The sequence below is a fragment of the Cheilinus undulatus genome, linkage group 18, assembly GCF_018320785.1.
Source record: "Cheilinus undulatus linkage group 18, ASM1832078v1, whole genome shotgun sequence".
NCBI classification, from domain to species: domain Eukaryota; kingdom Metazoa; phylum Chordata; class Actinopteri; order Labriformes; family Labridae; genus Cheilinus; species Cheilinus undulatus.
In genome coordinates, this window is record NC_054882.1 from 18,558,461 (window position 1) to 18,570,784 (window position 12,324).

General features: G+C 39.1%; 1 protein-coding gene across 5 annotated transcripts in view; it reads left to right on the forward strand.

Annotated features, from left to right (window-relative positions):
- The window catches only part of mideasb (mitotic deacetylase associated SANT domain protein b), a 49,797-nt gene that overhangs the window by 15,159 nt on the left and 22,314 nt on the right, over window positions 1-12,324 (forward strand). For all 5 annotated transcript variants that reach the window (XM_041812296.1, XM_041812295.1, XM_041812294.1 and 2 more), the window contains exons 4-7: window positions 1,218-1,563; window positions 1,825-1,891; window positions 6,578-6,720; window positions 9,474-9,577. In XM_041812296.1, the coding sequence (XP_041668230.1) occupies window positions 1,218-1,563; window positions 1,825-1,891; window positions 6,578-6,720; window positions 9,474-9,577 (660 nt within the window). The remainder of the gene's footprint in view (window positions 1-1,217; window positions 1,564-1,824; window positions 1,892-6,577; window positions 6,721-9,473; window positions 9,578-12,324) is intronic.

The following is a 12,324-nucleotide window of genomic DNA, read 5'->3' on the forward strand; positions in this document are numbered from 1 at the left end:
TGATGTTAGGTTGTCCCTATACATTAGTTTAGGAAAACCTTACTTAGTTAGCCTTTAATTAAACAGCATTTCAAAGTATGTTCAGTGAACTTTTATCATAAGCAGGTTGGAATTAAAAAATAACAAAATTCAGCAGTTTTGGGATTATTGTTGTAGCTGTGGTATTTAAACAGGTATTGATATCCTTTTATTTTAACCAGTATCATATCAAATTCTGTTATTGTGAGAAACTGTTTAATATTACTGAAAAGTACTGAAGTTATAAAAGAAGAACAGATAAATTGGCATTTTTTTTAACCCTAAGTATTACCAGAATATCTAATAAATTAGACATTAAGGTAGCCCACACCTGCGTGAGAGAGACACGGCAGGGGCATGCAAATCCATATGGATATGCAGATCCTACATAGAGGAACAAATTTCTCACCTGAAATATTTCAAGGCTTCGTCTTCTGTAGATTGAGTGTCTGAAGCTCAGTCACACAGTGAAGAGCTTTTTTTGTCTGCGCCACATTCTGTAAACGCAGCATGGCTCATTTGCACGCACAGGTTTGGCTTTATGAAAGTATAATGTTGGTGGGGCATATTACACCTATAGTCTATGTAACTGATGAGAACCCCTGTTCACTAGATGAAAAATGCATTTTCTAACGTCCCATTAATTTCTCATCAAGATGCACACATACCTGTTGCACACAAAATGCTAAGGAGAGACACGCTGACGTCACTTGGTAGCTTAAGATTCCTTATGATCTTACCTGCAGTCTACTGACTGTGAGCTTCACATCAATACTCAAATGCTGGCGCCCATAAAATGCCCTAAAAAGCAAAATACAGAGAGCTGCAACACTGCATGCACATCTTCTTGATTGTTAATGATAATTCAGAGGATTTTTAAAATTTTGGGTAGACATTTGTGTTTGGAAAATCATATTTATTTTGCCCTTCATTACTATTAACAGTACATCTAAGTTAGAGTGTGTTCAGTGACTCTGTCTAATGTATAAGCTTGAAATCCAAATGAACAAAATAAATGATGTTTTTTGTGTCCGGGAGGAATTTTTGTTGCTGTGTTATCACAAGAGATATCAGTATTATTTGAGTTTACTCGTTCTGGTATCTGCTCTAACAGTTGTTAGAATTTTTGTTGAATTAGAAGGATTTTCCACAGTACACACGGAGTCTCCTGCGTTAATGTTGGTCATTTTCCTCCTCAGAATGGAGCTGATGGGGAGAGGGACGATGATGGCAAAAAGTCAAAACGACGCCCCCGTCCAGAGCCCCTTTTCATCCCGCCGCCAAAACCTGGTCTATTCATTGCTCCTCCTGTTTACTCCAGCATCACGTCCTACCAGAGCCACCTGCGTTCCCCTGTTCGCCTCGCTGACAACCCCCTCACCATCCCCCCCTACACGCCGCCACCGATCCTCAGCCCGGTTCGTGAAGGCTCTGGCCTTTACTTCTCCACTTTCCTGTCCTCGGCTGCAGCAGCTGCAGCGAGTGGGCAGGGCCTGCCGCCTCCTGCAACCCCCAAGTCTGCAACACGCAGCCTGTTGCGCTCCAGTAAGTCAAAATATGTAGTTCATGTGATTTCCCGGAGTATCCCCATGACATATCAAATGTAGGCATAATTAACATGTATGATCCGTGGATGAATTATGATCGTCTTACTATGAATTTTAGAATTAAGTCAGACTGAATGACCATTTATGCATTATATGCTCTTGTTTTATACCTTACAAGTTTACCTTTATAATATATATCAAAGTTCTAAGTCCTGTGATCATGTCACTGAGAGGATTTTGTATTTGTGCTTCTATTTAGACAGCTGCGACATCACACCACCAGTTCTGTCTGCTATGAGCGAGGCCACTCCAGTCAGCATAGAGCCGTGAGTATTTCCCTCCCAGCATCATCTATCATAATGGAAAGGGAGGCTTCAAGGGGGTTGGGGTGTGTTATTTTCAAAAGAAATTACATGGGGACTAAAAAGCATGCATTATCACCGCTAGAGTAGAAGTTCTGCAATCAATTATTCAAGTCATAACAGTGGGCTGAATCTTGAAATGTCTTGAAAGAGAACACAGACTTTATGAAACTCTAAACCCATCCTTCAGAGCACCACTGTCACCACTGGAATCTTTGCCCTGTCATCCACAGGGAGCATCACTGCCAGCATTTATCCTCTGATCTAACGATGCAGCTTGATGTCTCTTTCAATTAAAGTGTATCCTGTCAAAACGGCTCCATATCAAGTGGTCTAAAAAACCTTGAAGCTTTTTAAAGTCTTATAGTAGAAAGAGAATCTGACACTTGTGTTTGTGCTCTTTAAAACATGTTTGGAAATTTGACAGATATCCAGGGTTAATATATGTGGCTTACATTCATACTTAAGATACAATTTTATGGTTAAGATTTCTGTTGATTTAAGGACTCTTACAGTTACTGTGGTAACAGTGAGTGCAGTTTAATACAAAAGCAAGGACTCAATGAGCTGCTACTTTGTCAGAAATACAGTGGAGCAACTGGTGTATCTGTGCAGCGAAACAGACTTCCATTGTTTTAATAAATAAATCACTCAGTGATTAACTCATCTGCAGTCTGGTACCAGTTAGTCTGCAGAGGAGTTTGATATTTATGTCTAAAAGCGTCCCAAAGCTTCATAAGTTAACTCTTTTATTGTGATGAAGCAGCAGTATGGTAACTGTTTTGCAATGCAGTACTTATGAAATTAGAGAGTACCTTTAGATCAAGTTTATTTATAGAACAAAAGATGCTTTAAGCCATTAAAACAGAACATTAAAAACATTTGGTGGGCAAAAATAAGACATGAAAATACATAATATATTAAAAGCCTAGCATTTCCCTCACAAAGAGGATATTTGGGTGACCACCCAGGAATATTTAAGGTCACCCAAGTATGATTGCTGCCCTATTTTATACAATAATTGCCATCGTATGATAGAGCGAGAGAGAAAGAGATGTCTGCCTGAATGCCCCTCCAGTAAATGCACCAGTATGGTTGTGAAACTGATACTTCTTGCTTGATGCCTTTGTTTTTATATGTTTCTGCAGCTGCTTGCTGCCCATGCTGCCTTGCACTCTTAGTTAAGTTATACTTGCACAATGTGTCATCATCAATACACTTCTACACATGCAGACCCGCTGAATGAATGTCAAGTAAAACATTTGATAATGCAAGTAACATTCACTACTCCTAATGGGTATTATCAAATGAGCAGCAAAAAAACAAAACACTGGCAGGGCAGAACAAAACACTGTAAAAGGAGAAGGGCTGGGTAGTTTATCAAAATTTAGATTAAATCGCAATTGCAATTAAATTGCCAATTATTTGTATTTTCATGTCATTTAATCACATTGTCCTTGGTGTGCAATGGCTTTAAGCATTAATATACACAAAGCAGATGAAAGAAATTAGGGATGCACAATATTGGATTTTTGCTGATATTTACAAATTCAATTTAGCCGATACCGATATCAATAACAATATTTAAATATACTTTTCGGACAAGAAATTTCAGTCCTTTTGGACACACTTTAAGGTTTGAGGATGACCAAGAAAACAAACTTTAGTCCTTAAAAAACACTTTAAAGTTTAAAGAATGAGGATAAATAGAGAAAAAGACTTCAACTGACATTGGTCTGCTGATTTAGCCTAAAACTCCACTAATTTATTAGTGTATAGTGCTTAACAAATTTATTAGACCACCACCCAAAATAAGGTTTATGCCACAGCTGCCCTAAATTAACAGCATTGGTAAAAATTGGTAAAACCAAAATCATTTTTTATGTTTCTGCAATGGTTAATACACCAATATGTAGAAGCTCTTTAACCCAAATGATATTTTTAATGCTAAAATATAATTATTATTGTTATCCATGAATTTTCAAATGTACTGATTTATAAAAAACTGAAAAAATAGTAAAGCACATCATTATTTCTTGATTAATATGTCAAATTATAGTTATTTACTTGCATTCCTGAACAGAAAAATGAGTTTTAGTGGTTGAATGTTATGCTTGATTTATTTCTGACTTCTCAGAGAAGCCCAGTGAGCCGGCTCAAATTTGGGTATAAAAAGGGGAATTCAGTTTAAAATTCCTCATTCCTGTTCAAAGTGGTAAAACATCGAGAGCTCACTGAAAATGAAAGAGTCCGCATTAAAGCACTTCATGATGCTGGATGGTCTCTGAGATAGGTGGTCTAATAAATTCGTTAAGCACTGTATATGGACAAAATTTACAGTCAATATATATGCTGAAATACACAGGCAAAATATCAGCAGAAGTTTTGATAAGTGCCGATACCAATACTTGCCTTTACAAGTTAATATCTACCGATACCAGACTCATAATATTGTGCATCCCAAAAAGAAATACTGCCTGTACAGTTTTTACCTGTCAGACATTAGCTGTCCAGACCAAAAGCTTTTTGTCATAACAGGCTGTAAACATCTTTATTTTTGCGGAAAAAAAACAGGCAATTTGCAGAACAGTTCACCTTACCCTGACAGTGTAATCCATCAATCCACTGACTCTGAGGCTGAGATTAACCGCAGACTTTGACTCGCACATGAGCGTTTGGTTCACTGGGCAACTGTGGCATTTCCAGCATTTGAGCATACAGACGAAAGTCAGAGTCTTTTGGTCGCATTTTTGGGTATCTTTGGCAAGACTGTGTGTTTTATGTTGACGTGCTCAGGAGAGTGGGGATTGGAAGGCTCAGCGGCGCTTTTACAGGTGTGCTTTCCCGGCCTGATCCAGCCCATCGCATACTGGGTGCCTTGTGGAATGCTTCATGGAGGGGTTAGCTGGGAAGATACCTGGAGATATGGGGCATGGACCTGGCACAGGCCTGGACGTTTGCCATTAGGAGGCCAGAACAGTACAGGACCAAGGTTGACGTGGCTCCCGTACCTGTCCTGACGTGTAATAGGGATTACTTGGCTTTTGTAACCAACCTTGAAAATTCAGGCTATGTATAAGTGCAAGAAATGCAGTTCCTGAAGTGAAGCTAGCTGCAAGAGCACTAAAAACACACCCAATATTAAAATGCCAGCTGAAATAAACATGTTTATAGTCTGGTTCCAAGAAATGATATTGATGGGAATCATAAACATTTTTATGGGCATGCACTTTATGGGGGTGAATTATTTAATAACTCATCTGTTTTGGTTTTAAGCAGAATGTGAGTTATGTATACTTTAGGGCATGGCTGATACGACAACAGGACAGGATGATGTAGCTGTCTGGAGGAGGCTTTAGATTTGTCTCATCTTCACCTCTTTGTCTGTTTTCGGTTGAAGTAAGAGTTAGCCTGAGGCACTGTTTTGTAAAGGCAGTTTCAGTAACCAAATGGCTGATGCCACAAGGGTCTGGCCATAAATTTGGTTAATAATTCTCTATATATGTCCACTTCAAAAGTAACTCTAAGGTTGCTATATCAGTCATCACTTTGTTTTCCCCTGTATATTTGACACCACTGTCTGCTAAAGAAATCAATATTGACCTGTCCTTAAACTGGTGTTGATTTACATGCTACGTCCTCTCCTGCGTAATGTCTCCTTAAATCTAAACCATTGCAGGAATGACAGATTTGCTGTTAGCAATTATTTATGTACCTAGAATACTGTTGCAGAATAAATGGGGTTAAAAATTTCTAAGTGTGCTGAAAAAGACCCAAAGTAAGAACATGGCCAACATCCAAGTTACGCCATTAATGTAAACACAGTCATTCATGCCTTTGTTTATGAAATCCAAGCAACAGAGAAAGAGGAGCATTAAGGATCCAGAGACTCCTGGTAGTTAACCTTTAACTATTAGTCAAGAATTTTTCTTTGTTGTTTTTCATCGACTGCAAGGTGATGTCTATGGGGGTGCATTGTGCAAGCTATCGAGCTGTTAGTCAGGGGTCAAGCCAGTGAGGCTTCACATAAATCATGTTTTCAGCAGTGCCTGGTGCACTCCCAAACTCACCAGTTGAACTTTTAGCAGCCCACCTTCCCTGGGGGAGGCTGCCAGAATACACACACTCATCTGGAAACACTGCAGGCCCACTGGAAATATACGGGTGGGAGGGGGCATGTTTGAACAGGATCTTCTGTTAATGTAACAACATCAGTTTCACAACTATAGCATTGAAGTGTCTGGTTTTAGTTGATATTTCAACCTTAAAAGATGCATGCATTTATTGAATTATGAGCCTTTTCTTGGTACTTGAATGTGGCCTTTATCCCACACCATGATGAGGACCCATTTACATTTGTTCTATGGTTTTACAAAGTGCACTTTGTTTTTAAGTACAAACTTCTGACTTAAAATTGTATCTAATGTTCTGAGAGTGCAAGAGAGCACTTTAATAAGATTGATTTTGAAATAGCTCAAGGATTGCAGTGCATTAAAACTTAAACAATCTTCAACAGAAGTCAGTGGTCAGAGGAAAGCCAAGAAATGAACAGTAATCCTAGAAATACAGCAAAAACTTCTGAAATTGATTAGTGATGTCTAAGTGAACATGGTGAACTCTTGAGTAAATACATCAATGTCCTGTTCCCAGACGGATAAACATCGGGTCCCGATACCAGGCGGAGATTCCAGAGCTGAGGCAGCAGTCAGCTGTTGAGCTGGATCATCATCGAGCAGAGCTGGTCTGGGCTCCACTTACTGAGCTGGAGGAGAAAAAGGATTTCCAGGAGAAAGGTAGGTTGTACAGTGTTTTATTCTAAAACTGAATACATGACTATTGGAAGACACATTCAGTACATTTACACAATGCTTGAAAGGGAACTTGGGTAAGCCTGTCTAGCAGTGGACTTTAAAAAACTAGTAAACGGGCACTGGTGTAGCTCAGAAGGTGACCACAAGCAGAAGCTATAGTCCTCAAACTGGCCTAGGTGTTCTGTGCACCCTCCATAGTTCCTGCAACAGTACCAGCTCAGATGCAACATCAGAAATGCATAGAAAAAATCCAGAGACCCATTTCATAAATTAGGTTTGGTGCAAACTAGGGGTGGGAATCATAATTGGCCCTATGATATGATATTATCATGATACTTTGGTCACGATTGAATGATATTGCGATTTTAAACATTTTGCAATACAGTGAGTATTGCAATACCATATATTGCGATCTTTGCCGTTTTTTAAACTGTTTAGCTGATTTAGTATTAGTGTTGCCCTCATGTTTGTCATATTTCTGCAGTATTTTATTTTCATGTGGCACTCCTTGCAAACCTCATGTGCCATTTCCATCTTGTTTGTGCCCTGCTTGCATTCCTAATGTCCTTCCCCTGGTGCTGCCGGGGTTGTTGTACTAACTTTCTCCTGCTCTATGACCGTCACCTCTGCCGACCTCACTGGACAAGCAATTATCTAAACAATTTATTTCCCATTATTATAGACTTCAAGTCATATTAGCAATTCATTTGAAAAAAATTGGTGGACAAGTTGATACGATATATCACCAGACAAAAGGCAACTCAAACTCAATAATGAGGGGTTGAAGCTGAGTCTGTGAAGTTAACCTGATGAGGAGCATGTTTTCTTCAATGAACCCAGTATTCCTCCCTGTCTCCATTACTGATACACTGTATGGGCAAAAGTATTTGGCCACCTGGCCATTACACCAATAGGGACTGTAATGACATTGCATTCAAATACAGGTTCTTTATTATGTTTACACCACTCCATCTGATGCTTGGTGTTTGACTTGGTAATGTAAGGCTTGCATGCAGCTGCTTAGTCATGGAAACCCATTTCATGAAGCTCCTGCTGCAAAATGTTTGTGCCTACATTAATGTCAGTGGAAGTTTAGAACTCCTTGGCTTTGGAATCAGCAGAGCGCTGGAAGTTGCTGTTGTTCCTGAACTCCTCCACTTTCTAATAGTATCACTTACAGCAGGCTGTGGAATATCTAGCAGGGATGAAATTTGTCTTATTGCAGAAGTGGCATCCATATCAGTGCCTCGCTTGAAGTTCACTGAGCTCTTCAGAACGGCGCATTTTGTATCACAGCTGTTTGCAAATAGAGACTGCATGGCTAGGTGCTTGATTTCTTACACCTGTAGCAATCATGCCATAGCTGTAGATCCACTTAATGTTGCACGTAAACACACTTAATGCTTACACTTACACTTCCAAGTCCTCCATGTGCCTGACCTCGGTTACCCCTTGCACATACATCATCAAGTTGTAATACGACACTCATAGCTTTGTTTACAAGAGGTGCATTCTCAGACTCAGCACTATAGTGAACAACACAGAACATAACTGCAAGCTTAATTTAGAGTTGTTTTCGCTAGGTATGGTCCTGAAACATTCCTGGATTTCTCTATTATGCAAGTTGGTGTGCCGGCTCCCCTCTGTTAGTGTATAAGTCATGTCTGTGTTTCATACCCGTGCTTGTAAATTACAAACCGCACCATGCTGAAACCCAAGTCTTCCATCTGTTCTGTGTTTGAGTAAGGTATGGAGTAGGGCTGGGTGATTATGGCAAAAATCAAAATCATGATTGTTTGAACTCTTTACCTCGATTATGATTAATGAATTATTATTCCACCTTTTTTTGTAAAAGGAAAATTTTTCCAAGTTCAAAAATAAACAACTTGTATTTGAGCGCATGACTAGTACTTCTTCTTCTCTTAGGTTTCCAGTAGGCTACATGCCTTGCAACACCTGGCTACCTATCACGTGACTACACAGCCAGTAGTTTGTTTTTAAAGGGGTGTTACCTTTGTAGAGACAGAATTACAAGGAAAAGATTTAGAAATAATTGACACAGCAGGTTTATGTCGGTTATAAGCTCTAAATGTTGGTTTTGATTATTTTTCAATTAATTGTCCAGCTCTAGTACGGAGTGTTCATGCTGCACAAATAAACTGGACTAAGGGGGACAAATGTGTTTGGGTGATGGTAGAACATGTGCTCTGTTCCCTGTTTGCCTTATCAACCTGTCATTACCTTGGTTGCTGAATGCAAAATAATTTTCAGTTCTTGTTTTGAATAGGTTATTAACTCAGAATCCAGCATCTTCAGCTTGTTATTTCGCTGAAAATTTTATGTGCCATTCTAATCACTAAGCTCTCTCAACACGTTTCCTCTAAATGTCACATAAAATCACCCCTGGTGGGGCCATCAGCTTTGTTTTTTGTTTGTTTTCTCATAAACAGTGACTGATTACACCCCCTTGAGATATAGGAGTGGCAATCTCTCGCTGTATATTTATATAAGATTATAGACACTAAAGTTTTGGACTCGAGTTAATGCAGAGCCTGCCGGTTTCATAATTTATAAAAGCATTACGACCTTGTGTTAAAACATGTAAAATACTATACAATGTTTAGATCAGTTATCTTGTAATTGCTGGTGTGAAAACCTCCTCTGTATGTAAAACAACAATCAGAAATGTGTATTTTTTCTGCATTGCTCAACAGCCTGTCTCTTGTCTCTTTCAGTGGAAAACCTCATGCACCTGGCCTGCTCCAGTGTTTTTTGTGGAGGAGGCACCAACCAGGAGCTAGCCCACCATTGTCTGTATGAGTGCAAAGGGGACATAATGGTAAGCAGAACAGAAAGGAACAATCCATATTGACCGACAAGGCAGGGATTTAGTTGTGAAATGAGCCGGGAGCTGTGTTCTGTTCTGCTCTGTGAATTCAGGTTTTTCTTCTAACCCACACACGCACACCGACCTGCATCCTCTTAAAGATTCCTTTGACTCTCAGAGAGCCTGTATTCCTGTTTAAATTTCTAGATCCACAATTTCAAAAATGGTTTAGAGGCCTTTAAAGCCATCCTCACTTTGGTGATTGCAGAAACACAGTATTTTCTGTCATAGTTAAAACACTGTCCTTAATGCTTATCTGTGTCATATCAATCTGTCAATGCATAAGCATTCTCCTCACACTAAACTAAGAGGAAAGAATGAGCCTTAAAGTCTCATTAAGGAAAATGTTGCAGTGCACGTTCACATGTCCCACTTCCTGCATGAGCTTGACATCTACTTACCTGGTTTTGTGCATCTAAATGAAGTGATTGAATGCCTCCATTTGAGCTCTCCGTGATTACTGAACGGAAATGACTGATCTGTGGACTTCAGTATGCTGTGTACTGAAACTCTGTGGTGTCCTGAGATGACTGAGATAGTACAACAGCCTGGTTGTTTAGCCAGAGGCAGAGAGGCCACGTTGTTTTAGCAGGAGAGCTGAGCACACTGTGAGAGAGGTGATACACAGAAAGCAAACCTGTAGCCTATATGCAATCTGTTGATTTATTGTACATTCAAAATGAAACACGGCAGAAGCTTAGGTGATTTTGCGTCTTGTATAGTAATATTCTGAATAGTAGTTGAGTCAATAAAAATTTATTTGCATTACTGATGCAAAACAACATTACTACAGCAATACATATTATCAAAAGTAAAGTAATAATAACATATCGACAACTGTAGTAATCAGATTAGTATGAACATCTTTGATTTGGTGCTGCTTGTAGCATTAAAAATACCTCAAAAGATTTCACTCAGGGATTTGGGAACTGCTAGTTATTTATTTATTTATTTAGAATTTTGATTACTTTGTTTGTTTGTTGACTTTCCAGGGAGTGCATATCTAGAAGGTCCACATAGATATATTAATGACAGTGCATACATTCCAATTAATACAAAATTTTGTTTAGGAGCAACATAAACTCCGTACTCCATATTAACATAAAAGTCAATATGAAGGTGCAACAAAAGCTTTAGGCTAAAAAGGAGGCAGCTGGGACTGTGGAGGGGAAGCTTTGCCAGCAGCAGAGATCAGTGAGATGGACATCATATTTAAAAAGACCATCTTATTGAGAGGATGAGCTGTGATTGGCTGTGAGAGCTGGGAGACAAGAATTAAATCCACTGGCTGATCGCAACTGGGCGTATGACTTCCATGCCCTGCATGAACTACCGTTACACTTGACTTGTTTTAATCGATGAAGTGTCCCGCGCATTAAATATCTGTTCTACCAGTAAACTAGTATGAATTGCTGAGATGAGCATCATCAACTCTGCAAGTGCAAGTGCCCTCAGCACTGTTTAGAAAATGCTGGGAAACATAGTGATGCAGACCAGGCTGGTGGTGCCGCTTTTTTAACAGCTTTTCTCACTCATTTGCTCATGATCACACATTTAAAGAAAAGGGTGGTGTACTATTAAGTCAATACACTTTGTGGACTTTGTGATAGGAAATACTCCTTGATTAAAAACAACAAATGACCAGATGAGCAACTCTGAGGCTGTGGGCCAGTGATTCACAACTATCACCACAGGAGGAGAGCTCCACTTTATTTATTTATTTGATTTATGTATGAGCAATTCAGAAAAACCCTACAGACCATCAAATTCACAATAGAATGACCTAGGAAACAGTGAACCAGCCCTGGATAACCAGAACAAAATATTTAAATTGCATGATAGCAGATTATTAACATGTAATAGAGATGTTAGGGGAGGACAAGAAGCCACCATGCCTATACAAGGGACCTCACCTTTCTTTGAGACAAAGGGAAAAAGACATGTTGGCAATTTTACAGCAAAAACTGTAAATATAAACGCCTACATATATGATATACACATACACATGTATTTAGTAGAAAAAGCAGGCAGAAGGGAGAAAAAGAGAGAGACAGACAGAAAGCACCGAAACAGGACTTGAAGCCTGTCAGTGCTTTCTGGTCAATCTGTGAAGTTTATGAAATCCTCTGCAGACACAGACTGACCACTGCCTCATATCAACAAGTTCTGCAGGGTGGGTGTAAAATTTGAGATATGTGAAATACGGCCTGTGCAGTCTCTTCACTCTCCGAGGAAAACTTTTTTTTTTGCGTCATTTTTTTTTATCAATTCATTAGGACACCATACTGCTACACCAGTATAATGCGATATTGTCATAATGCAACAGACTGTGGCTGCGTAAAAGACCCAGGATGCTTACCTTTCAATATCACTGCACCATTTCCTTTCTCTACCTTCGTGATTTTCACACCTTGATTAGCTTCACTGCATGTTAAGTTACAGCAACAGTGAAAGTAGGTGTATAGTGCCACATAAATAACCGTCCATACAAGCGTGATGTCTGTATTTAAACTATGGGCATGAAGGAATACAGGTACGTCTCAAAAAATTAGAATATGATGAAAAAGTTCAATATTTTTTGTCACTCTTTTCTGAAAGTGAAACCCGTATATTAAATAGACTCATTACACATAGAGTGAAATATTTCAAGCCTTTATTTCTTGAAATTTTGATAATTATGGCTTATAGAAATGAAAACC